At 40.5% G+C, this 27,537-nt stretch overlaps 1 protein-coding gene across 1 annotated transcript; it reads left to right on the top strand.

Annotated features, from left to right (window-relative positions):
* Positions 1 to 864: 864 nt before the first annotated feature.
* LOC127014531 (uncharacterized) lies at positions 865 to 27,537 on the top strand. The gene is made up of 11 exons (XM_050893962.1): positions 865 to 1,008; positions 4,856 to 5,059; positions 8,993 to 9,213; positions 11,602 to 11,698; positions 14,521 to 14,721; positions 15,679 to 15,800; positions 16,824 to 17,052; positions 21,136 to 21,338; positions 24,936 to 25,091; positions 26,415 to 26,505; positions 27,367 to 27,537. Exons 1-11 carry the CDS (start codon positions 865 to 867, stop codon positions 27,535 to 27,537), a joined length of 1,839 nt encoding a protein of 612 aa, XP_050749919.1.

Genomic DNA, 27,537 nt, shown 5'->3' with positions numbered 1-27,537 from the left:
TATATGTTTACTCTCCCTGGTTCCTATTTAACATTCATTATTTACTTTCGTGGGTCTCACAAAGCATTTCAGAGAGAGAACTCTTTTTAAATTGCAGAAATCAGAAAGTGGATGTGTAGACTTTGCAGCTGAAGTTGGCTTTACAATATTTTAAATAATTGAATGGATTTGATTTTGATGATACTCTTAGAAAGATTAGCCATTTATGGTCTTTTTTTTTTTTTTAATTTAGGACTGAAATAAGCTTTCCTTTAAGATCCCTGTTTTGAGACCTTTTTCCCATGCCAGATATTTCACAAAGAAACCATTCTTTCAACTCTTGCCACAGCATGTAATTTTTCTGGAAAGCTTGGGCAAATGTCATCATCACCACTAACAAAAGTAAAAATGGCTTTGCAGCCCACTGAGACAATGAAAAAAAGATCATTCTCCTTGGTTTTTCCATAGCGGCTTGCTCACCAAATACGACATGTTTGGGTTTTGTCAAGAAACATGTACACCTGCTTAAGGGTGAGGAGTAACAGGAAAGGAGAGAGGGGATTACCCAGTAGTCCCTCCCCTCCATAAACCTCGGTTAGAAAAAAAGTGCTTTTGTACTCTTTCTTATCTGGTGCATACCCTCCTTATGCTGGGACAGGCAAATCCGTTTCTACATTGTCACCTTGGAGAGGGGGCAGCAGACAACTTTCCCAAATAAAAGGCAAAGCAGTAAAGAGCGGTGCTGCAGAGGCTCCCTCACTAGATGCCCTGAATTGACTCTGACTCACTGCGGGATGGGGGCTGGCACGCTGACTTGTTTGCCTTGTGAATCTTCCGCCTGTATTTGATGTGGTTTGAAACAAGGTCTCAGACATAGAGAGGGCGATGGAGGGTCTCCAGGAACACGCGGCAGTGGTGTTCGAACCGCATCCTGTGCAGTCAAGTTCTGCCACTTCTGCTCATGCCTCAGGACAGCAGAGCTACGAACATGTCTGGAAGGAGATCTATGCCTGCACTGAGCTCCACCAGGTACTTAGAAGGGGAAATGATGAATGATGGTCAATTAACATGTCTAGCAGGTGTTTGTCAGCTCTGATAGAGGGCTCCTCTAACAGAATTCTGTTTGGATACGAGTGTTCCCCTTTTTCAAAATTCAGTCTCCTGCTACTGCTGCTAAGCAGGACCTGCCCAGCTACAATGTACAGTTGCATGCCCAAGCTGCATACGTTATGTCCTCTCCTCCTTTGTGCTCACTAGCTGCCGTGCAGCCACTGGTCCAGTCATAGCACAAGCAGCGTGAGATTGCACCTACCTAAAAATAACATGCATACATGCCTGTAGCAGGGCTGGGGTGTGGATTTGGCCGCAAGAAATAGAAGTGTGCTCTAGTATTTACCGAAGACTGTGGTATTAGGGAATGAGTTAGCATGTGTGTACAGAGAAGAGCGGAGGAAGAATGGCGGGATGTCTTGCTTGCTGGAGGCCATCCATCACCTGAGCACCTGTGGACCTGACAGCAGATGCCTGCTTTGTGCAGGGGCAGGTATGATAGCAAGTTCCTCCCCTCAGGGAGGAAGTGGCATTTGTGGGCATGGCCTCATGGAGGTTCAGAAGCTGTGAGAGCAAAAGCTGTGAGAGATCTTCAAGTTTTGGAGAGGGGAAAAAAACCCACAAATGGCCTAACTGGCAGGGTAGTGAATAAGAAGTAGGACCTACCTCTCTGGTGTCTGGGGAATTTGTAGTAACTGTGGCATGCCTTACGTGGCGAGCTCTGCAACTAATCCTCTGAATTTGAAAGTATCCCTTTGATGCAGATGGAATTTGAGTCTCTATTTCATTGTCCTTCTGACTCAAAAGTCGTTCACAGCTGCTGCTTTGATGAGTATAAAAGCATTGTGGCCAGAACTGCTACATCCCAGAAGTTCCTGTATCTACAGCCCAATGCTTCATTTGGCTCACCCTACTCGTGCCCGCCTGCCCGCACCAGTGGTCCCTGGTGGCAAGTTAAGAAAGGACTGAAAAATCTCCTAGCTCTGCTGTTGTTTTTTTAAAGAGGAAAGGTCTCAGCTGCTGGGGCTGGATGCAGCTCCAATGTTAATGAGAAGGTCTTGCACCCCTGCACTTGGCCAGGACCAAGCAGGGCAGCGAGTAATACAGGAACAGGGGAAAGGGAACAGAGGGAGAGAGACAGCATTTAGTCTCTCCCCATTCCCTCTTTCCTGCTGATTAATCTGCCCCAAGCCTGATACCAACTCCGTGTTCAAAAATAAACCCATATTTTTCTGTCAGAAAAAGCTCCCACATGTAAAAACATACAGTTCTTCCTACCTCAGGCTGACCTTGACCACGAAATATTTGATTACTTAATGAAAACTTCAGGAAAAAAAAAAAAAAGGTTGACTCATGCAAGCTACACGATGATTAATTAAAAAAAAAAGAAGGAAAACAGGATTGCACGGTACATCTTCTGTCAAGTGCACTGAGTCCACGGCTGCATTGGGAAAGAGTACCTATTTGGGGGCAATGCAAGGGACGTGACTGATCTCAATTTTGAAACAGTCTAGTCATGATGGTTATTGAAAAGCTAGAATTAGATCCTCCACAAAAAAAGCGCTGCCCAAGTCTCAATGTTTTTGTAATAAAAATTCAGCTGCTACCCAAAAATGTGCCATCACTTTTTGTCCTTGTTTCACTGGCATTTTTCAGACAACATTTTCTATATCTTTTTAAAGCAGAAATTTTGAGTGGAAATGTTTCATCCCGTGCTTAGTCCATATACTTATTGTGATATTTAATAGAGATGTACAATTAATGCTGTTGATTCAGGAAAATATATTGCAATTCTATTTGACCTGACATTATTTTAAGTAATAGAGATAGAAGGACCTAGTTTTTCTAAAATTTAAGAAATTTTGGAGTCAATGAGGACAGGATGAGTGAGGATGATCATGTTTGGGAATAAGGTAAGGATAGGAAAATCAGATAACAGAAAATCTATCATTGCAAAGATTATGTAAAGAATTCACTGTTTGACAGTTTATCAAGATTTGTTTGGCTTGAAGGAATTTTTGGAGGTAATATACTAGTGTCAACTTGCAAATTCATAGAACAGCCAACATAGTCCTGAGTTTATCTGTGTCACTTCTATACGTACCTTTGTTAGGATGTCTCATGTTGAGCAGGATAAATTTGACAAGCACCAATTTGTGAAGATACATTAATAGGATTTTCTACAATCAGAAAAAACAATGCCAAAATCAATACTATAAAACCCTTAACACACTGAAAATAATTCCAACTTACGCCATGCAAGTTCAAATGAAGTAGTAAAATAAATTGGAATAGAGAAGTGGGTTAAGAGGACAAATTTTTCTTATATACTTGATTGTCTGAGGAAATTAATTGGATAACACCTAGTAAATCACTGTCCATAGTGTTCCACAATTAATAAATACTGTGTGACTCATAGTGATCTTCTAATTTACACTGGTACTAATGCCAATTTAATTTCACTGATGTTGGTGGAGTAGCTCCTGATTCATGTGAGGCAGCCTTGATGGAGTTGATAACAAGGCAGGTGTAGCTGTTTTCCTGCTTGCTGCTCTTCTGCTGCTTTTTGTACTACATTGTTGAGTGTGCTGGGACGGAGTGAGGAAAAAAAACCCCAAGTATTGCATTTAATTTTACAGAACGTTAGCTAGAGCATTTAAGATATACTTGTGTCGGAGTGTTGTGTATGCATCACAGTAAAACTTTGCTACAGCCCAGTCTGATGTTACTTCTCTGTTGCCACACTATGATTTTGCCCAATGCTCAGCTTGTGAACTGCTGGAGCCCAGAAATCTTTTTTTGTTATTGGAGGAAGAAAAAGGATGGACTAGGATGTCAGACATGTCACCAGCCATAACTGGGTTGAGGTTCTGATGAAAGAGATTTTCTGAATTTCTTTGGAAACGTTCCTCAATCTGACCCTTGCCACAGTCTTGTCTTTGGAACAGGGATAGCTCTTTCATACAGCCCAGGGACTTTATAAGGATAAACCACTAAGGACTGGAAAGCAATCAAATATTGTGGAGTTATATGCCACGATAATTTAACTGCTGGCTGGATTATGAATTTGATCCAGTATGGCACTTCCTTCCCTTTTCTTTTCCTTTTGTTATGATAAAGCCTGTGCATAAAGCTGTCAAATAAGAATCACATGCGTACTTACCAAACTAATTTTTAACTATGTATGTTGGAACTAGGAACTAACTACTGAGGATGATAACACAGCTGTGGCTCACAGTGGGGAGGATGTAGGAAATATCACCTCCAGTAAGCCTCCAGCATTCTTCAGAAAGAAGAATAAGAGAGGGTAAAAAATTGTTTCTATGTATATATGTATGTATATATTTAATAAAAGCTGAAAGAAGAAAGAAAATTGATAGCAACCTACTGCTTCTCTGACAGAAGCAGTAGTGCCATCCTTTTCCATCATTCCGTACCACAGGTTTCCACGACAGTCCGTTCCGTAGGCAGCAGCAGCCTTCTCTTAGACAACAGACATTGCAAAATTGTCTACTTTAGAAAGGTTTAGAAATCTCCTTGAGTAGCAAAAATGTAATTACATTTTTCTTGTCTGGAAAAAAGGTATAGTTATACGGGCAGCTTGCAGCTGCTAGGATTAGAAGAGGGCACAGCGACTGCCCACAGGGAGCACGTGGTGAGGAGAGGAGCCTACTTGTCCCTTCTTTTCTTACGTCACCTGAGACTCCGGGAGCTAAAGGTAAACAAATTCAACAGAAAATCTGCAGAGATCAGAGTTAACTTTTTTAAGAGGGCGGGGGTCATCCAACTGAAAACGCAACTGTGCGTTTGTGCCGGTTTATTTCAGCGGGTGTGTCTGGGGATCCTCAACTACTTCAGGTCCGTGGAGAGAAGCCTGACCATCAGTACCGCCGGCCTCTCCTTCAAGGCTGGTCGCCTAATTCCCAGTGCAGAAGACACCTCCTGGGTCAGTGCTGCCAAAGGAGGCACTGGTGTTTCTGGTGGCCTGAGTTCTCAGCCGTATGTTCACTACACGCCAGCTGACTACAAGGTGAGGTACCACCTAAGCCTTCCAAAACGTGTGCTTCAACAGGAGTACCTAATCCAGTTCTCTCTTCCATGTGAACTGCGTTGTGATCAATTGCTGAATCATCTGAGGGATTCAGGGTAGCTTGTTCCTCAGAACCACATGTCTTGCCTTAACAGACTAAATACCTGTATCTACCAGTGGTCTGTAACAAATCTCTGAGAAACTTCAGGCACGTGGAAGTATAATGTCAATAACGTCTGCCAGATAAACATTTACTTAGACAGGCGCTGCTGGCTGTGCTTAAACTAGGACCTTTGTATGTGTGGGACTCACACAGAATAGATGTTCCTGAGAAATCGGAGGCATTTTGCAATTTATGGAAATGCTTGTTTAAGTAACTCCTAATGACTTCTAAAATGTATTACTTAGATTTAGGTAGAGTTTAGGACTTACTGGTTTTTAACCTTGGATGAGGGCATGTGGCTGAAGTGATGTAATTAGTACATTTACCTTCACAGATAGGGAAAAATTAATTCCAAATTAAATTCCTAAGGCTTATCAAACTTTGGTTTCCCCAACTTTTTTGTAAAATATGCTGAGCAGAATCAATATATCATGCTGACATTAGTGGTTTGATGTGATATACATAGTATTTTGTCTTTTGAGCTGTAGAATTTCCTTGCAGCTCTGCTACCTAACACTCATCCCGAAGTTCTCATGTAGAAATCCTGAAGAAGCATGATAGTATTTTAATAGGAGTTTTTTCAACATTTTGAGCTCACATGTATTTCTCATTTACTGGAAACTTGTTTGTTTGTTTGTTTGTTTTTTGCTGTAGAAACACATAGAACCAAACTCACAAGGTACATCATGGAAGAATTGTGGCTAGAACCAAAAAGGAAGTAGGCTTCCTGCCCCCATTTTTTGCTTATGTTAAGACTTCAAGACCTCCTCCCTGAAAAAAAAAAAAACCCACAGAAAAAAACTTCATGTCCCTAAACATGAAAAAATCTACACCTCTTTGAAAATAAATAAAATATGTGGGGAGGACATGGAGTTGATGATATTTTTAAGGTATCTTTAGTTTTATTTCTAATATGGCCACATTTATCCTTTAAAAATCTAATCAATTACAATTCCTAAATGAAAAGCTACTTGGAACTAGAAAATTGTGATTTTCCACTAAAGAAATGTTGAACTGGGTGGTCCAGCATGTTTAAATTTTCAAGTCAGAAAAAATAGTTTAAAACCTTATGCTTTCCAATGGGAGGTGCCAGTTTTCTGGGAAGTAGGTGTTGTGAACAAAGTCTCCTTCTGAACTCTGCATATATATACACCTTTATTTTCATTCCTCTTTCTTCTGTTGCAGAAGAAATGATGCAAAGATCAGTTCTTGACCTTCCATCTAAGCACTCTCTGATCTGGAGATTAGCTGTAAAATACTTCAGAGAGCCCCTAGCAATGAGAGAGACATTATTTCAAAGTGGCCTCTCTTTCCCCTGGACTAATACATGGATATGGATACATACGCTTGAACTTCAACTAAAGCCTAGATAAATATTTACTAATCCTATTGCAGTTTAATTGCCAACAAATTTAGAAGCAGGGGCAACAGTATTTCCTTAACAACAGTTTCTAATGTGTTGGTTTTGTTTTGTTTTGTTTTGTTTTGTTTTAATATACTGCACAGACTGTCTCTCAAGAACTGAAACAATAGTAAAGCCATTTTACTGGCAAACTAATTGAGACGTATCCAGCATACTCACTGGCACATGCTATAAACCTGAAGTGTATGGCCTTGTTTTAAAAATGTTTTTAGCATTTAATCTATGCCCAAAATTGAAGGAGTACCTGTGTTATGAATCCCTCCACATTGTAAGCTGTGAGCCCGTGTGATGGCTCAGCACACAATGTATCCGAAACTGAGATTCTGAGGCAGTGTTGCACCCTCCCTAGTAGACTGCTTGACATGGAGATCATCAGAGGTGTGAGTTTCAATGACAGAAGGCCCTGCAAACAATGCATTACATTAATTTAAAACTCTTTTCTGTCCCCTTTTGAGATTCATCTTGGAAGAAAGTAGATAAAATATATGTAGGCGCCCATGAGTGTTGCTTTATAACCCAAAAAGGATTTATTAAGCCCCAGTAAACCTGAGCAGAGCTAGAGGAGGAAAGCCAAAACCTGCAGGCAAAAACCATTGCACATAAATATCCAGTTACTTGATTTGTTGCTATAGACTTATAACTGGGTATTAATGTTTTTTAATAGGCATAAGTGGTATTTAGAAGGCTTGGGTAGTCTCTTTAAAATATGACTCCCAAACCAAACATGACGGAGAAAGTCTTCATTTCTTTTTGGTTTTGTTTTGTAAGAACTCTCCAGTTTCGTAGTCACTTGCCCCTTCTGCAGAATGCAGTAGTCTTGACTGAGCTTTTAGGAGTGGGACAGAGCAGGAATCACCGGAAAAATAATTCAAGAGCTTGAAAGTGGAGATATTTCAATGAATGTTCTCCATAAGGATGTTTAAAAACACAACTGAGAAAAACCCTTCTACCTGCTGTGGTGAAGTCAGACCAGTATTTGCTCAGTTACTTACCTAAATCAAGTCGAATTTAATTTTTCTGTAAAGGGCTTTGATTTAACCTTTAGCAAATTCTGCATCCTGTTACTAAGAGCAGTGAAACAAATAGTCTGTTCAGAAGAATAAGGAAAGAACAGAGAGTGCAGAACACCGTATCGAAAAAAGGAAAGGAATCTCTTTGACCAGGCTGATCCAACTTTATGTCCAAATTAGGTGTACATTTTGCAGGGCTGCCTCATTAACTTTATGGTAAAGAATGAATTCTGATCCAGCATAGATCTATGAAGCTGGCAAGCTGTTCTTCCCAGTACGTTTAAATCTGACTAAGATATCCATGACTAAAACAAATACCTTTTCCTTTCTTCCATCCTTCTTTTTAATAGAATTTGAGACATCCAGGTGAAAGGAGGAAGTCCCAATACATTGTGCATCAATATTTGGCACTGAAGTGAGAACAAAGGTGTATTACATACCAGGAAATAGTAAAGACAAACAGTGGAAAATGGGGAACTTGTATTTACTTGCTACGTTCTTACAAGAAGAACCATTTTTAAAGACTTCTATGGCTATACACCTATACCAAGTGCTTATTTACACTGGGAGATTAAATTCTGTAATTACACACCTAGAGATAGATGTGTGTAATTCCCTTTGTGGCACTCCTAGTCAAGAAACAGAATATTTTGAAAGCTAACGCCACTTCTGCTGACTGCACTACTGGATTCTTGCCTGGGGTGTTACCAAGCTAACTAGTGACTCACCGCCAAGATTCTCTTTTAAAGATGCTGATTTTTTTTTTAGAAAAGTAAGGTCATTGTTAAACTATTCTATTGAACAAGTGCTGATGTCACAGCAATTTGGGACATCAGTCAATGGGTGTTCCTTTTAATTAGTGCTAAAGTCTTTGTGTGTGTGAGTTTATCTCCAAATCTTGCAAGTGTAACTTACCCAAAAAGGCTTTAAAAAGTATGTTGACTTCATATTTGGCTATCAGAATTTAAGACACTTTTTGCCAAATCTGAGCTAAATTAGAAAAAGGGAAAAAAGTTCTACCTTAGTTCAAGAGCTAATCTTCTTGTTTTGATGCCTTCTTGGTACTTTTTGTGGATTTATATGCCTGAAGGAAAAACTAGGCATGATAGAAATTTCGTACAGTTTGTCTTACTCCATGGTAGTATAAATGAAGCCACAGTGTAGTTGTTACCTGTAAAAAAATAATACTTTGGCAGTATTTTATTTTATTGTTCTTTGCTGGTGACAAAATACCATGTTCCTAGGCCTGGTCCGCCCTTAAATACATTGATTATACAGAATTGCAATCCTTGCAGAACTGGCTGCTTGTATCTCTGTGTTTCTTTTTCATGGCATAGGTCCACAGCGCTCAGTTCATGGAGTTTGCAGAGGTGGAAAACCATGATGACTTTCACACTAGTGAAGATGCATATATTCACACACAGGACCAGCGAGGGGTTTACATAATATATGATGTGGCTTTAGAGGACCTGAAGGAGCTTGAGAATCAGCTGCTGCTTGTGGCCAGCCAGTACATTGAGAAAGATAAAAGTAAGATATTTACAGGTCCAAAACACCTGTGATAATTTGGTTTGCTGTTTTCAAGGTAGGCCGATCCTATGACTTCTTGAATCATTGCTGTACTTCTGCAGGACCAAGTTCTAACTGGATTTTTGGGACCTTTCTTTATCCTCCTAGTTAGCTAAGTGATGAATGTGTTGCAAAGACCTAACTGAGCACGTGGAATTGCTTGTCACACGTTGTTAATGTCACAGTTTTGCACTTATTCAGGGTCATAGACATCAAAGTCATCCTGGAGGGGAAAATAACACAGAAGGGACATTTACTGATGTAGTTAAGTAATCTAATGAGCAAGCACATCTTCAAGGCACAGAGAGAGTCAGAAAAGAAAAATGTTAATTGTTTCTGAATGTCTTTTAATTAATGTATTGGATTGCTTTTCTGTAGAACTAAATTTACCTCCCACCACTTTTAAACTTTTCTCAGTTGTAAATAAGAAGCTGCAAAATATTTGATGTTCCAGACTTCCTTTTCTCCTGCTGCTTTTTTTAATAGTAGGAACTGAGTTGAGACAGACTGTATTACAGATTTCTAAAAAGAGCAGCTGTACTTCTAGAGTAGTGAGGAGGAAGAAGCTTGTAATTGTAGAAAGTATGGGGGGAGGTCCATTAGAAAACAGTGAATAAATGGCAGAAACACATATGATATTCAGAGAATTGCACAAAATATCTCTTAAATCACTGGAATTACTTTCTATATTGATAGGACAATGTTTTTGATGTTTTAGCATGCTTCCCTAAAATTGAATGTTCTGACAGATAATGCAGGGCATAGCTGAGGATTAAGATGACCAAAAACCTTTACAAACCTGTGAATGCCTAAATGCCTGCTAGGACCTTCTTTGAAGTCACCTGAAGGTCCTCATTGTGGACCTTCTTCTGGAGCATCTTTCATATGAGGAGAGGCTGAGAGAGCTGGGACTGTTCTGCCTGGAGAAGACTCAGGAGGGACCTAATCAGTGTGTATACATACCTGGTGGGAGGGAATGAAGAAGAGGAGCTAGACTCTTCTTAGTGGTCCCCACCGACATGACCAGAGGGAATGGGCACAAACTGAAACACATGAAATTCCATCTGAATACAAGAAAACACATTTTTACTGTGAGGGTGGTCAAACAATGGCAAGAAGTTGCCCAGAGAGGTTGTGGAGTCTTCATCTGTGGAGATATTCAAAACCTGACTGGACATAGTCCTGGGCATCCCACCCGAGGTGACCGTGTTTGGGAGCAGGGGGTTGGGCTGGATGACCTCCCCAGGTCCCTTCCAGCCTCAACCATTCTGTGATTCTGTCATGACAGGAGGCAGACCACTGAATGAGGTAGGGTACTCTGGTAGTCTGGTATAGCAGTTCCTGTGTTTATAGGTCACTTCATTATCACCCTCACACAGTACACTTGAGGACTGATCATGTACAACCTGTCCTAGCTCCTTATGCTCCTTCTTGTTAGGGTCTTTTTCTGTGTGCCATGAACCCAGACACTTTTAATGCCGACTTGTCCAGTGATCATGGACTTCAAATGACTCTCTCGTTCAGCTTTTGAAAAATAAGGCACTTACTTAAACTCTGGAGCTGAAGAGTAGCTGCGGAAGCCTCTTCTATTTACCCCATAGCTTATTTTTAACTCTGCAGCTCTAAACATTTCAGATTCACTCTACTTGATTTATCATTTATTGTCAAAATTAGCTCTAATTTAGTATCACAACCAAGAAACCAAAAGCATGATTTCTTTAAGGATTTCTCATGGGCTGCTAGTGTAGAAACATTTGTGGTGGCTTTTTTTCCTTTCTTCCCAGTCATTTTTAAATTATGAGGACTGACTTTTCTAATAGCAAGCCACCTGAAAAGAAAGCCCTCCCCTGGGTCTGCACTCTGCCCCGCTATATCTCTTTGTAAAATTTATCTTTGAGTAGTCCGTGCCGCTTTTCTTTGATCTGAGAGTGAAAGTGAGGTGGTGAAGACGATCCCAACATGATTTGGTGCTGTGAAAAATTAAGTTTCTCTTCTCTTTCCTCCCCTAGTTTTCTTGTGCTTTCTCTGGCTTTATGTCTTGATGTGAGTCTTTTGAACTCCAGCCATTCACCTTTATCTCAAGGAATATTTGTTAAAAGATGATGGAAGAGATATGTTTAAACCAAATGCCTGGTGTGCTTGTTCTTTGCCTTGCAGAATACTCTGGGGCCCTCCAAAGCTTATGGGACCTGAAATATTTTCCTGGCCTGGGGTTCCCAGGCAAGAAAAACCCACAACCCTGTGCTATAAATAAAAAGAATTACCACAAGCCCTGGGACTCTAGGCATGTGGAAATCCCTCTGATATTGGCATCTGCTTGTTTTCTACTTAATTTTTTTGTCTTAGGCAATGTAACTTGTGAGCAATTCAGTGGCAGCAACATCTTTGGCTGGGCACATGCCTCTGTGGATCGATTTGCTGTGCTGCTTGACCTCTGGACCTGTGAAACTGCTCTCTTGGAAAAAAAATGCCAGGTACAGAAGCTTTTCTTGGACTGAAAACAGTGATTTGCAATCAGTTCACTTCAGGTTGCGTAAGGTTCCCTTTCAACAGCATTTCCCATTGTGTACACATGGATGCCAGAGCCAGCAACCATGGGTGGTGGTACAGGTTTTAGGTGCGTTGGGAGCCTGGTGCTGGGCTGGGCTGGGTGCAGAGGGTTGGAGCTGCTGGGTGCTGTGAGTTGGGTCCAAAGGACCCCATGTAGCGGCTTTTGCAACAAGGGAGCAGAAATGCTCTTGTTGTCAGACAGCAGCCTCTGTAGCTGCTGGAAGCACTTCTGCAAGGCCTTAGGGAGAGTCACACACCACTGGATAATTGGGAACGACAAGGCCATCTCCAGAGCAAAACCACAGAGCATGTTGTGTCCCTCCTTGCATACCAGGGAATGGAGCAAATGCAGACTGGGAAGAATCAGGTGCAGCCCTGAGGAGCCTGGGCCACCAGGAAGTCCAAGATGCAAATTTTTTCAGTGGTGCTGGATGTCCCTGCTTTCTGGGGCTGGTGCAGGAAACTTTTTATGGCTGTTATTAGAACTGTAATCGTTGCATCTTTGTGAAGCCCATGGAGGAGAGACCCAGTTTGCAGCTGGCTAGGCCCATCATTTGGATTACCCTTCGTCAGAGGGAACCAGAGAGATACTTTGTACATTACAGCATAAAAAATAATCCATTTATTAATAAAACCTATCTATATGATTCTCTGTATATTATACATTTATTTCTTCTTTGTTAGTTAATCTGTTTGAGCAAAAAATGCCATGATTTATTATGGAATGAAAAAACCAACAAACCAACCAACACTAAAAATGTGTATTAAGTGGTTTGTAGCTTTGCCATTCACAAGGGCTGCTGCATATCCTGCGGGCTTTCCCCTTCCTCTCTCTGAATCTAGTCATGTGTCTGTATTTTGCCGTGGGACATGAAAGCATACAGAGTTTCTGCCCAAAGACTTCAGGCTTGAAAGATGAAGATTAGACGAGTTCAGAGGAAGGGACCCAGAGGAGCTTGGCAGTGTGTTTCTGTCTATGGGACTCACCAGTCCCAAGGACGATGCTGTGAGTGTCGGGAAGCGAAAAGGAGCAGATAGTCCACTTCAGAAGCAGGGAGAAATGGCACTAATTGAGGTCGCCTTCACACACTTGAAATGTTTTGTTCTCAGTCCTGGAGTAACACAGGGCAGCTCTCAAAATAGGAATGCTAGAGGGTGTTAGGGAATCTCCTGTGTACCACTGAAGAGGCTTTAAATAGAAAACCTTTCAAACTAAAATAGTTGTATGTAGTTTAGGAAGTCTCCTAAGGCCACTCTCCCATTTTCATAGAAGGGCTTTGTGTTACAGAGCTATATAAAATACCATCTAATTGCCTAGTTCACTAAGTTTCTGTTCTCATCCCAATAGACTTCGCTTTCCATTGCTGTATGATCATGCTACCTCTGTGAATCTACCTTTTATTTTTATCATGAGCCTTCTGTATAAGGAAACTTGCTTTCTTTTTGGAAGAAAAACTCCCAGTAGAGAAGGATGAAACCTCTACAGCAACAATGCACTAATCCTCTTCCAAAAACATCAAAGAGTATATTCTTGAACTGCTCTCACAACCCAACTCTCTAAGTAGGATTAAATGTCCAGATGTGATGTTGCTGGAGGTCTTTTGCTTTTAGCTGACACTAAATGGAAGTGGGTCTCGCTAGCTTTGTTTCCAGCTGGGACAGAATTCTTTCTGAATGAGGAAACAATGGCCCTTTGTCCAGCAGCTGAGACAGCTTAGCTTAGCCACTATAAAACTTGCTTATGGCCTGTTGCTCAAGCACTGTCTCAGCTTCATCCAGAACAGTTCAGGTCAGGCAGGTCTAAATCAGAGAACTTGACTGTTCCCACTGAAATCTGAATTCTCAGCTACCGAGTTACCTCCTAAGCCCTTCTGCATCTTCCTCTTCCACAGTCTTCTGGTCTCAGTATGGAAAGTAATGGGGATGCTTTTCTACTTCCACGTCAATGCAAAATAACCAGATCTAGATCATTTCATATTGACATGATTGATTTGTCCAGAAGCAAGAGCACTGGACGTTCACATTTTCAATCTCCTAATTGCCATCTGACCAAAAAGTACTACAATGTCATCTCGAGAGTTCACGTGCTGTCATGCTTGGCACATTTCTTTTTCTGTCCTAAGCTGTGGGTATGTGTAATTAAAATTTTTATTTAAATAAAACTTCACAGCTATTCTTGGTAGAGGAGCCTGAAGAGGGCATGCGCCTTTGTACATCTGTAATTACATCTTCAATTAATTTGGAGTTTCTCCAAAAAATGTAAAGTAACTGTGACAGTCATTGCCAAAAGAGACAACGGAGAGTCTTGGATGAGTCTGCAGGTTTCAGGTTGGGGGAAATGGAGTTTTTCAAAGATACGAAACCAGTGTCTGTGCTGGAAAAGAAATGGAAAATGGATCAGAGTGGAAAGAAGTAGGTGTTTTTAAAGTAGTAAGTACATTGTCTTGTTACTTTTTGAAGGGAAAAATGTGCAGAATAAAAATCTTCATGCTTCAGTGGAAAAAACCCATGTTAACTATGCAAGATTTGGAAGAAATTTCTCATATGGTCAGTTTATTCTGTGTTCTGTTCTTGAGCCTTCTGATGAAGCATCGGGTAATATCCTGTGCCAGAAACAAGATGCCGTACTGGGTCACTGTTGGTTTGATACAGGTGGCAAACTCTGTGTTCAGAAATCTCTCCCCAACAAAGAATGAATATTTGGGTGGATAAACATTTCTAAATGTGCTTCTGAATATCTCTTCAGCTTCTAGATGTTTACTTTGAAGCTTACCAACATGCTTTGGACCCAGAGGAAAGATTTGCTTTGGCCCAAGCGATAATTGACATCATGCATAAACGTCCACGGTTTGATCTCAAGCTTGAATATTTTGTCAACGCCTACAAAGATGAATGCATCTGTTTACAACTTCACCTCCAACTGCTGAGGGACATAATAAACCAACAAGTAGGTTGAATTTACAGTATATCCATCTTGGGGAAGTAGGAGGTGAAATCCAGAATGGGAAGCTTTGATTATAGCCTGCATGGGTTTATAGCGTTAAGACAGGTCAATGCTAATTTAACAATGGAGTCTATGGATGCTTTGTAAATTGAAGGCCTGAAGCTCAAGAGCGGAAAGCTATCATTTCATCAATATCAGAAAGGAAATGTTGGAAAGATTGCGGAGCTTCATATGTCATGTTAAAGCCACATCTGCTACCGTTTGAGACAATTAGAACTAATAGTTGAGAGGCGTGGAAGCTAAATAAAATTATAATCTATATTTGTTCTGTAATGCAGTGGATGAGGAACTAGTCCTGTTTATAGTAAGAGAGAAGAGACTTTAAAAAGAGTATTAACAAAGCTTGCACCTTAAAGTGCACTTTGAAAAGCAGTATATTTCAGATAGCTGTGAATTCCTGTGCTAATAATTAAAGCACAACATTTGAAATCCTCACATTTTTCCTCTGGTTTAAAAATCTGTCTCAGCTTTCCTCTGTGTCCTGCCACAAGGTATTTCCTTTGAGCTTTGGTTTCAGAGGCTGAAAGTTGGGAAGTTTAATTAGCTTTGTAACTTGGCTTTTAGTCCACAAATGGAAGTTTGGGGTTTGGTACAAGAGGCTACTGTTGTGCTGCTGTTGCCACTAATGCTACTGTATTGCTAGCAATAAAAACGGAGCCTTGTCAGCATTGTTGGAGCTCAAATTTTGTCCTGAAGGAATATGAAAGATTCAAAATAATTATAGCAGGAATAGTTCATCTAGAGTGGGTACATATATAATTGACTTGAAATTTTTTATATATATAAAACAGAAATTTTTGCAGCTTATGTTTAAATGAAGAATAGTTGTTTTTGCCTTGATTTCTAGCTATGTGTGAATTTTATTGGCTAATGTCACTTGTGTTTATTGCTGAGTTTTAGATAGATACCCAGAGGGAATATGTCCACAAGATTTGGCGGGAAGGTCAGAGAGGTGGCGTCTGTGAATTTGGACTTCCTTATAATGTAATTACTAAGCAGCTTATCTCTCTTAACACTAGCCGGTGAGTAATTATACAGTTTTATTTTTCTGGAGAGTACCTCTTTCTGTTCTAGTTTCTGTGATTAATTGTAAAAATTTGGGATCCAGCACTTGAAAATAAGACTATTTGAAAAAATGACAGTCTTAAGGTGATTCAAGCAATAGATGAGTGTCTCATGTTATTTAGTCTCATGCTATTTAGATAGCCAGAAAAACATTCAAAGAAGAAAAGTGATTCCTCCCCCACCGCCTTTACACTGCCCTTTCATGGCAACGGATTTGATAATTGCATCTTGCAGTGGACTGTGGCATTAACATTCCCATGGGTACAGACTATTAAACAGTAATGATGAAGTGGGTACTGAGGTTAGCCTCACTTTAGACTCGCTGCATCAGTGTCCTGACCTGGCTTCACAACTTTCACCGCCCTTTGGCCACAGTCTATTACTCTTTCTACCGTGACTGTCCAGTTGAATGTGCGCGTACTCTGTTTTCACACGTAGAATCCACACGTTACCTGCAGTAGAGACCCGCCACATGTTCCCCGTCCTGCAGCTGTACAGCACTGTGGGTTATGCGAAGGGTTTACATAGCAGCTAATACACACCCAGAAGCCAAGAGCCCCTTGCCTCTGGTCCCTTCTGGTTTCCTGCGTCTGTCTCAAGCCCCTTGGCCCTATTCCCCACCCCCCCCCCCATTTTGATTTTGTGTTGGTTATCTGAGGGCTTATTTTCAAGTGCAGACAGTTTTAATGGGCAGGCATAATAGACGTGAAAATGCAGTTAATAAAACATGTCAGCTAACGAAAGAGAATTTTAAATGTTTTCTGTTTTCATTAGCAAATGAGACTACTTAGATGTGTTCCAACATAATTATGTTTATTAAGGCTTCAGTTCTATTTTCAGATTTGATGATTGATTTCTGATGTGCACTAGAGCCATTGCAATTTATTTGTGCAAATTAAGCAATTGAAAGTTTTCTTTATATATACAGTTTATAAGAGCCTTATTTGAGAGCTATTTATTCTTTCTTTGTTTTTGTTAAGTCCTACTTTGAAGAACATTTATTTGCTGGAGTTTCACCCTTCTCTTGGTCTGGTGTGCTTGATCCCCAAAGCTCTCGAGTATATCTACCAGGAATTCTACAGCATCTGCAGACCAAAAACAGCCAGTAAAGCAAGTAATCTAGAAAAACAAGTACTTCAGCTAGTAGTTGATGAGTGGCAAACTATGGAAAAAGCAGAATTTTTTTACAGCTCTCAGATTCAAAAAGACGTAAGTTACGTTTTTATGTTAGTAATGAGTCTTTAAAGCAGAATGCCCAAGAGTGTGATCTTGCTAGTTCATTTATGCTTGCTGGTTAAGGTTCTACCTATGTGATTCTTAATTCAATTATTTGCTTATGATTGGTGAAGATCCATTCCATCCACCTTTAAAACAAGATTTTTTACTGTAAATGAACACAGAAAGGTAGAACTCTTGATGTCATGCCAATATAAAGTAGGAACAATCAGCTTAATGAGAAGGAAAATACACACACTTAAAACTGATGTGAGATCACGGTAAGTCTCCAGGTTTTGTGTTTGTGTATGTGTACAGTCTGAAAAAAAAAACACCTGGACATTAAAGCAAATATTGTTATAGGCGGAGCCGGTTATTACCGTAATGTCCACCATTTCCTGGTGTAGAACTCTGAATTTGGTTGTTTATGATTTTGATAAATGCTAATTATTGTGAATGAAATTATCAATGCTGGATGTCTCTATCAGGTTGATTTTTTTTTTTAATTAGTCAGCTTAGATATTGCTGAGACCAAGGAATGGAAAACAAATGATTTTATCTGTTTTCTCTACAAGATTGTAATACAGCTATGCTTTGGAGCATACATTTCAAGTTTGGGAAGACTCATTAGGTCTATGCTTGATAGCATGAATTCCTGCCAAGTTTGGCCAGCATAAACTAAACTAAAATACGCTATTGCAACATGTTCAGTAGGAAGACATTATCTGAAGTTTCTGTGTGCCCTGGTGTATCTATAACCTGAGGCAAATCGGGACTTTCCACTGTCCCTGCAATAATAGCTCTGGTCTAAGTGATCCGTGTTTGATTTGGGTCTGAGCACTGAAAGTGAGTACGAGGAGCTGTTAGCCTGCACTGTCGCTCGCGTTGCCTTCACCGGAGGCAGCGGAGGAAGGTGGCGGAGCAGATCACAGAGCAGACATGGCAGCTCTGCTAGTGGGGCAGGAGATGGGCAGGAGCACGGAGAAAATACAGCTGGCTTGGTAAGTGGGACGGCAGCCAGTAAATGGGAATGAAGATGGAGGTAGATGAAAAGCTGGGAGGCAGAGACTAGAACTAAGATCCAGTGGGTTCCTTCCTTTCAGAAGGAAAAATATGGGGAAAAAAGTGCACAGCAACTTGGGGCTGGGGCAAGGAGGCACCTCGGGCGGTGGTGGTGGGTTGAGAATGGTTTGGTAAAGAGACTGGCTCAAGCTGCCCAAAACCAGTGATAGCAGGACTTGCTAATCAAGGGAGCAGGGAGGAAAATGAAAAGTTTGAGGCATTGTCCTAGTTTTGGCTGGGATAGAGTTAATTTTCTTCTTAGTAGCTGGGACAGTGCCATGTTTTGGATTTAGTGTGAGAATCATGTTGATAACACACTGATGTTGCTAAGTAGCGCTTATCTTAAGCCAAGGACTTCTCAGTTTCCCATGCTCTGCCAGCAAGCAGGTGTGCAAGATGCTGGGAGGGAGCATGGCCAGGACAGCTGACCTGAACTAGCCAACGGGATGTTCCATACCATGGAATGTCATGCCCAGTATATAAACAGGGGGGAGTTGGCCAGGAGGGGCGGATCGCGGTTCTGGCATCGGTCAGCGGGTGGTGAGCAATTGCATTGTGCATCACTGGGTTTTTTGGGGTTTTTTTCCCCTCTCTTCCTTTTTTTTTGTTATAGTCCTTTTCATTACAATTATTATTATTATTATTATTATAATATTTCATTATTATTATTGTTAGTATTATATTTTATTTTAGTTATTAAACTGTTCTTATCTCAACCCACGAGCTTTACCTTTTTTCCCAATTCCCCTCCCCATCCCACTGGGAGCCAGGAGGAGTGAGGGATCGGCTGCGTGGTACTTAGCTGCTGGTTGGGGTTAAACCACAACAGGCATGGTAGACAGAACTGGTTAGATGAAGAGACTGTGAAGATGATGATGGGTAAGAAAGTATAGAGGCAAACTAAAGGCAGAAGGGCACAGCCTCTTAGGATACTCCCCTCCCTGCCCTAGAGCAAAACCCAGGAATTACTTATCCAGCATCTCTCTGCTGCCAATAAAATCCACTAGCAGTGTCCCACTGCTCTCTTGTTCACAGCAGATCACAAATGATTCTTTGCTTTTTAAATTTTAAATCCTAGAAGTCAGTGGCAGAGATCTGTGCATGGATCATAAAGTTACCACACTGCTGTTGCCAAGGGGGAAAGGGAGGAATTTTGTTGTGTTTACTTCTTGCCAATTCCTTTTCCTCCAACAGAAGCTGCAGATGAGACAAACACATACAAGCAGACAATGTTTAGAAGACACTAAGGCTGTAAAAGTCTAGCATTTAAATTTTAGGAAATCTACTTTTGCCAGAGCAGATTTAATTCGCTTTCCTTTTGCAAAGATATGACGATGCAGTCTTTACATGATCACATATTATTTTTCTTTATGACTTGGTGTGCTAAAATCAACTTTTCTGTCCTTCCTGGACTGCTCCTTTTGTGACCCTGGACCTCATTCTTTCATGTTTTTCCAACCCTTCACTAAGGACGGTTTTACAAGATCCAATTTTTATTCCCCATCTGACTTCCTAAACATCTTTCAACTTCATAATAAACAAATTACGCAGCGGTGAGGTACAGATGCTGCCAGCCTGGGAACAGGTGGTTTTCCTATGCAGAAATATCAGAGAGGCCAAATAAAAAGAAATGTGAATTCTAGAATTACAAGACTAAATGACCCCTGGGAAGCTGTGAGATCTTTCTCTCTCACCCCAAGCCAGCATAAGCTATACTTATGTTCTTCCCATGAGATAAGTAGCTGTCCTGTTCTTAAACACACCATGAGACAGACATTTCCAAGCAGTCTGTCGTAGTGCTTCACCAGCTTCGCCATTATCAAGTTCTCCTTAAAGTCTAGCACAGATGTGCCTTGCTACAGTCTAAGCTTATTACCTCTTCCCTTGTACTCATTGGAAATAGGGAAGATGCTATTCTCCCTGTAGCAGCTCTGTGAAGAAGCACATAAGGATGGGTTGTCTTGTCCCACCCATCCAGAGTCATAGAATTACAAAAGCACATTGTAAAGTACTGCATAAGAGGGACAAAATAAACTTGCACAACTTCGGACACTTAACTTGGGGGTGTTTTCTTTTCAGACTTTCTTTTTTCCCAGTGCAGCTGTGAAGGTGTAGCGAATGGCAGGTGTTAAAATCTAGACTTTTATTGCTAATAACTGCATGGCTGGGTTCAGATTTCCTCATGATCTGTGATTCATTGGTCATAAGCACTGAAGTGTGAAGCCACTCAGCTATAGCAGTGGCCACATCTATCGCGTCTGACAGGAGCAGGGTGGCACAGTTGTACAGGTTGTGACAGCTAGAGACAAGGAGCATCTTTTCCTGCACACGGAGCCAGGAGCTGTTCCTGCCACCACTTCCACAGCACAACAGCCAATGGACCATTGTCTTCTTTCCAGCTCTCCACATTACCAAGCTGCAGCTTTTGATCATTTTTCTTTCCTGGGGTTTCTGCTCTTTTGGAGGCTTCCACCATTCCAGTAGAAAAGGGGTCCAGCTCTGCTGAGTTAGCTGACCGTATGAGTTTGCTGTGCCCATTTTGGGAGCATCATCCATTCAGTGGCACGTGTGCTGCGATCTGCACACTCTTTAGAGGAGGAGTGGCCTCAGCTGGTAATAAGTGAACCAAGTTACAGAGCCCCTGCTTTAGAGAGGTATATACATCTGAAAGCCTTCTGAATTTTGATTATAATAAAAAAGGCAAATATCTTGTGTTAGGTATAAAAAATAAATAAAATAAACTTTGTTAAGTCCTTTGAGCAAAGCCAGGTTTATAGATTTGGTGTCTTTACCTTTGAAGCAAGTGGCAAAACATTAGTGTATTTTTAGGGGTCAGGATAGGTCAGGGTGGGTACAATTCTGGCCTTGCATGGGTTGCAAGTCAGAAGCAACTCCAGTCATGATTTACTCCAGAAAAGAAAAAGGAGAACGGTCCCCTAAAGTATTTAAAGACCTTTGTCATCTGTATGTAAATGATTTCTCTGTTTCCTTTTTTTTTTTCCCCTTTCTTTGCAGTTATTTGCTGAGGTACTGATAGAAGACCCTGTGCTGGTGCAAGAGATTGCTTTGTCACTATTAGAGGTGGGAGCAGATGAAGAAAAAAAGACAGGCAGAGAAAAACAGCTCTTTATCCTGGATTCCTTCTCCACGCTCCTGGAGCTTGCCATGCTCCGCCATCGGCTGATAGAGGTGGCAACAGAGAGTGCGCAGTTAGCCCGGTTAGTGGGTCAGTAGTGTTGTTTTAGCTATGGTGACCGCAGAGAGGTGTGGTTTGTAGGGAAAAAGTAACTCCTTTTAAATAGACCACCTACTACAGCTGGAGAAAAACACGGAGAGAGGGAGAGTGCCTGCATCTGTGTTGTGGGAGATACGTTTGCTTGTTATGTGGAGATGGAGTCTACCTGGGGTTTGCAGATGTTCATTAGTTTCAAAAGTTGAGGCCACGCTGCTCCTCAAAGCTTAACAGGAGAGGCTCTTTCCCAGTGAAAATACAGAAATTTTGTCAGAAGGAGGAGGAGCAGGAGGGATTACTGATCGAATGAACACAAAGATGCCTCCTTCTGCAGAGTTTTACACAGACAATTATTTTAACTGCCTTCTTATGAAGAGTAGTGCAATATAAGAAAAGGCACACAAGAAGTACACGCTTTGTTCACCACCAGAGGTAGGAAAGCATAAAAATTGTTCTGGCTATACTGATCCTTACAATGATAATGAAATAATCTACACAAGGGAAGCCAGTGTCATGCATTTATGAAGTTATTGTCTGGAGGAGATGACAATTTGTACAGAAAGACAAAGAAGATAAGGACTGAGCTAATGGGGAGACTACAAAGGCTAGTGTTGAACTACTGGCTTGGAGGCAGGTTATTGGTGAAATTCCTATTGTTCAGCTCCATATTACTTGACATTTTTATTAATGATATCAGTAGAAAACATAAGAGGGTGTTATTAAATTCAGGACATTGTAGTGCTGGCAGATAAAACTGATACAGAAAATAAATGGAATATCTTACAGGAAGAACTCACGGTTCTAAGGACTGGAGTAGTAGAAAGGAGATAAGCATCAATAACACAAAGCTTAAGGTTATGCATAATAATAGGAAATTCTCCTGTGAACTTTGAGCTCATTAGTTGGAAGCAACAGAGGAGGAGAAAGAACTGGGTGTATAGCTGGCCATGGGATGATTGTAAACGGCCAACATATCACAACTGTGGCGGGGGAAAGCCATTTTATCTTACTGTGAATCAGGCAATGAGTTTTGTAACCAGTAGAGAGAGGGAGAATTGATGCCGTGTATGTGATTCTGGTGAGGCCTCACCTGGATTATTAAGTATAATTTGGAGATTTGTGTTCAGGCAAGATAAATTCAGATTGGAATGGGAGCAAAGATGATCTAATAGCATGCTGAGGGGAAATAGAGAATGCATTTTACAAAACCAAATGAAATATCTTGGCTTGTTTATCCTAGCAAAATGAAGGCTGAGAGAAGATAAGATTGTTCTCTATAAATACACCAGGAAGATAAGCACTGGGAATGGAGAGGAGCTATTTAAGCTAAAGGCCAATTTTGGCAGCAGAACAAATGGATTTAATCACTGTGAATAAATTTAAGCTGGAAATTAAAAGAGGATTTCTAAGAATCAGACGACAAAGTTCTGGAAGGGAAAGAGCAAAGGGTAGAAAACTAACAGTTTTAAAATGTGGCTTGATTCATTTATGAAAAGGGTTTGTGGGACTTGATTGCTTGCAATAGTGAAGTTGATTGTGTAGGATAGATGACATTTCAGTCATGGTTTTTCTTTGTCTTAACCCTTTCTCTAGCTTTCTTCTTGAAAATTTAGAGTTTGTATCAGAAAGTCTGACTTTGCCAGATCATCATATGGCTGCATATGTTCTTTCGGGAACAGGGCTAAGAGGACATACTTATCTGAGGTGACATACTTAGAAATCCCTGAAAAGTAGCAGTAAGTTGTCATTTTCCAGGATGGGAAGTCAGTGGAAAGTTATGACAAAAAGTAAGACTTCATGATGCATATGTGAGGTCATTAAGTGTAACTTTATCTTCATTTAAGAGAATACAGTTAAGTCAGCCTAAATACAAGTATAAACATATATAGTTTATTCAATGTGACATTTTGAGGGGCTATTTTTAAATCTTCTTTTGATGTGATGAAGTTCACAGTTCATTGTAATATGAACTGTTAAGAGAGTCAGATTCAGACTGAAACATCAGAAAGGTTAGTAATCTTTTTTCCTGCTATAGAGAGTAAAATGAAGTGAGCGCACCTACATTTGTGGATTCCTCTATCTCATACCATAGCTTATATCAGACTTTTTGGGGGGGACCTACCAGAATCACTCCCATTACTTGCCTGTCTCTCCATTCCTAGAGTGGAAGGTCATTCACATCTAAAAGTACACATTTATGTTGTATATACTGTTCCTTACAGCCCTTGTTGCTTCTCTTTGTTCCTCAGTGTTCCTCAGTCCTCAGTTCGTCAGTATTTGTCTTCTACCATCTGATGAAAAGGGACATCCTTTGGTAGAATAGTAGAGCTAGACAGTGCAGCTTTAGTCTGAATTTTGCTTTTCTCTGTTTTTGTTTGACACAGTCACCTTTTTAATCTCTTTTTTGCTATTTTTTCCCTTTGCACAGTATTAATAAGCTGATTTGTGTGCTGATGTCTGTTCTGTACAGGCTATTCATATGTCTATACTGGTCAACTAAGAGAGCAACATTTATAATAAGCACACAGAGCTCTTTGTTTTAAGACCTTAGAGTTGATTTTGGCTGTGCTCCATATGATTATTGATTGATGCTCATGGTGTCTTTCATATATTATTTTGTCTCTTCCCCTTTTCTTTCCCTTACTTTGCAGGCAGGGAATGCTACCTGATTTTAAAGGACAAAGAGCTATGTCTTCTAGGTCCTGTTTGTGGCTTTATCACATTCTTACAACATAGCTTCTCTGTGACCTGATTTCTTGACTGATAAAACACCTGCCCTAGATGTTAGGAGGAAGCAAGGGTGTATCTTATTCCTTTGCAGTCTGTATCAAAAAGTCAAATCCTTTCTTTTTAACATCATCTTATACTACATGAGAAGAGCCATCATAGGCCAGATCAGTGTTTCTGTGGTCTTGCATCTGAAGGAGTGCAGGGATGGATCCGTAGGGAGGGAATATAAAAAGCAGGACAGTGCCCAACTTCTGACACTTGATGCTTTAGAGATTTCCTGAGCTAGTGGTTGCATCTAGACCGTGTGTTTACTGTCTGCTGATGGACTGCCCTCACAATTTGTTATATTGGAGAGGTTACATTGGGGTTGTGTCGATACTGGGGGCTTCTAGAAGAAATGTTTCTTAAGTTATGAAGTCACTGTTTTAATAGTAATAATGTGTATGAGCTCTGCTTGACTATTGAAGCTTCCTCTCTGGCAGTCAGTCCTCTTCCCAATTTCTAGTCTAAAATAATATTCTTCACCTCTCTGCCAAATGCAGTCCTTTCTAAATAGGAACATATTTCCCTTGATTTTCCATTATGACATTGGAGACTTGCAACTTATTGTCCTTTGTTTGTAAGTGCTGTCTCTGTCAATCGAATGGGCAATGCTAAGCAACCATCAGCTATCTGGATACAACACTTGTTTGCTTCATATCCATCATACCATTTCAGATGCCAAGAAATGTTTTAAGTTGAATGCAGGTGTCTCATTTAAATTAACCTGATGGATGTAGGTTTCTAGATGTACATTGCTTACAGCAGGAATAAAGTTAATTTTTCAAATGCATCCATGTGTTTTTGTTTCTAGGTTATATAAGGCTTTTGCAATGGAAGCAGGTTTTGGGGAGTTCCATTTGTACCTGAGGCCCATGCTCTTCGAATCTGCATCTCACAGGGAGAAAGCAGACCACCTCCCACCAATATTCATTACATCTCTCCTGGAAGATGACAGCTGTGTTGACAGGTAGACTGAACTTTTTTTGTGTTTCACAGGGCATAATCTCTTTAGATTGAATGGCATCAAGCCTTTAGTCTGCTTAGGCTTACCTATAAGCCACAAAAACATCAGTGCGTAAAATACATAAAATTATTCAGGCAGAAAATGTAAAATGCTGCATGATTTGTTTCCTTTTTGTGTAGATTCTGGGATTGAATAATGCTAATTTAAAGCTGTTGAGCAGTGAAAATGAGGAGACACCGAATTTGTGTGGAACGCTGGCGATTTTAGAACTAAAGTGCATTTTCTTTCAAAGTGAGGGATGCCTAACGGGGCTGGCCTGAAAGTGATTGCCCCAAACCCCATAGGTAGCAAAACGGGACCTCAGAAACTGTTGTGAATAAACTCTGAATTCTGAGCACGAAGAAAGCTTATTCTTCTAGAGTTATACTGCACTTCATGAAGTGACATCTTTGATCTTTGTTTTTCAACTCAGTGACTACTGGACCCAATCTCTGCACAAGAAAAAGGCTATTTATTATCTTCCCTCTTCCTCCGGGGAAAGTGACTGGAACAAGTAGATTTTACAGTTGCCCTGATTTACTCTTTAGAGAGTTGGTAAATATGTGTGTGTATACACCTGCATAAATACACCAGTTTGTGTGTGTGTTTGTGTGTATTTTAGACCAAGATTTAGGAGCAAGAAAGAAAACAGCCTCTGAGTTCTCTTACTAGATTCAGGGAGGGCGTCCTGTCAGTCGTTCCCTATGGCTAACATGGGTAGCAGAGCTCCTTTCTGACCTGTACCTATACCACCTGCAGTCCCGTGCTGTCGTTTGCATCCTATTCATTTGCATGCACCCTAGCCTGCTGTGAAAATTGGGCTGTTCCAAACAAGTTTAGCAATTGCAAGCAACCTGGAATGAAACTTCAGTGGCTAATTGAATTGGGGCAGTGATGGACATCAGAGCCCAGAAGACAGGAGAGCAGCACAAAAAAACACATTAGGAGCCAATACTGGAAACAAGGCATGATTAAACTGAACAAGCAGATTTTTCACTGGTTTAGACCAAGCTCATCTAGGAGGAGCTAATGAGTCATTGTAGAGTCAACCACAAAACATCACGAGAATATATTCTTTTTCTTACAAAACTACTTCTGAAAACTAAAGCAACGTCCTAATATCACTAAATCAGGGACTAGAGTGACCAATTCCATTACGTGTTCTAAATTTAAAGGGGAAAGAAACGAAAGGTATTTCTGAATTTATCACTATTTTCCTTTCATCCTCAGTTTGGCTTCTTTCTCTGTCATACTCCATGTTTATAGATAATTTTGCTTTCGTTGCAGATATATTCCATCTAGCTTACCATTAGGCATCCAAGAAATCGACAGTCATATTGGAAAGTTTAGTTTCCGTACAAGAGATGGTGTTTTGCAGGTGAATGATTTAATTTGCAGAATAAGCAAAAAATGTGTATTATGTTATTATTTATTTGCTAGAGTATGAAAGGGCCTCAGTCTATAAACTTCTCTATAGTTTGTCTTTCTCTGAGTGATAATACGATTTAGCCTACTGTTTTATGATTAACTTCATAAAATTACACTGAAAATTTGATCGTTAATGTGGCCTAATCCAGGAATCCTTACTGGGATGAACCTCTTTAGGTCAGCAGAGTTTTGTCTAAGGAACTTTGTTAAATAAAGCAGGATGCCTGTATGTGGCTGTATGCACACATAGTAACAGCATTTGGTGTAGAGAGTTCTGTAATGAAAGAAAATGGCCTTAGTCTTCAATGCTATTTTGCATACTTAGTCCTTTCCTCTTTGTACAAGTGTATAAAAACAGTATTACAGACTGCCAGGCCGTGGAGATTTCTTCTTTAAAGCTCTCCGCAAAGTCTTCTTCTTGCCATCAACTCAGTCACGACCTGTACTCTGCAGCAGGGTGGCATGTAATTAAAAATTTGCCAAGGAAAAACAAATATGTTTTATTTGGTGTCTACTCCTTTCCCAGCCTGTTTGCACTTGGCTGCACTGTCTGGCACCATCCTGCTCTACAGAGTAGAGCTGAGAATACAACTCACTAAATACAAATGAATGAAATGTTTCCTTGATCTCTACATTTAGTCCTGTTTCAATGATAACAATGTATACAAATACAATAGAATGCTCTCCCTTACCCCGCCTTTCATTAAATTAAGCTGCTGAAGTACTACAAGATAGAGAGTGATGTCTGTAGAGTAACCTGTCTTTTAAATGGCAGAGGAAATGCCTAACACATTATTTTCCCTCTCCTTAGCTCTTGTGTCCATCTGGAATAAAGAACATGCAACTTGTCCTGGCCTGTCAGGTCATTCAGAAAAATGCTCTTTTGGCAGCTCTTCAGCAAGCCTCCTTTTGTTACTTGGTCCAGCCTCCCCATACCCTGGACATAAAGGTTAGCAGCATCTTCTTCCTCCCATTGCGCTAG

The sequence above is a fragment of the Gymnogyps californianus genome, chromosome 3 (assembly GCF_018139145.2).
Source record: "Gymnogyps californianus isolate 813 chromosome 3, ASM1813914v2, whole genome shotgun sequence".
Lineage (NCBI taxonomy): Eukaryota > Metazoa > Chordata > Aves > Accipitriformes > Cathartidae > Gymnogyps > Gymnogyps californianus.
This window is presented reverse-complemented; position numbering and strand designations above follow the sequence as displayed.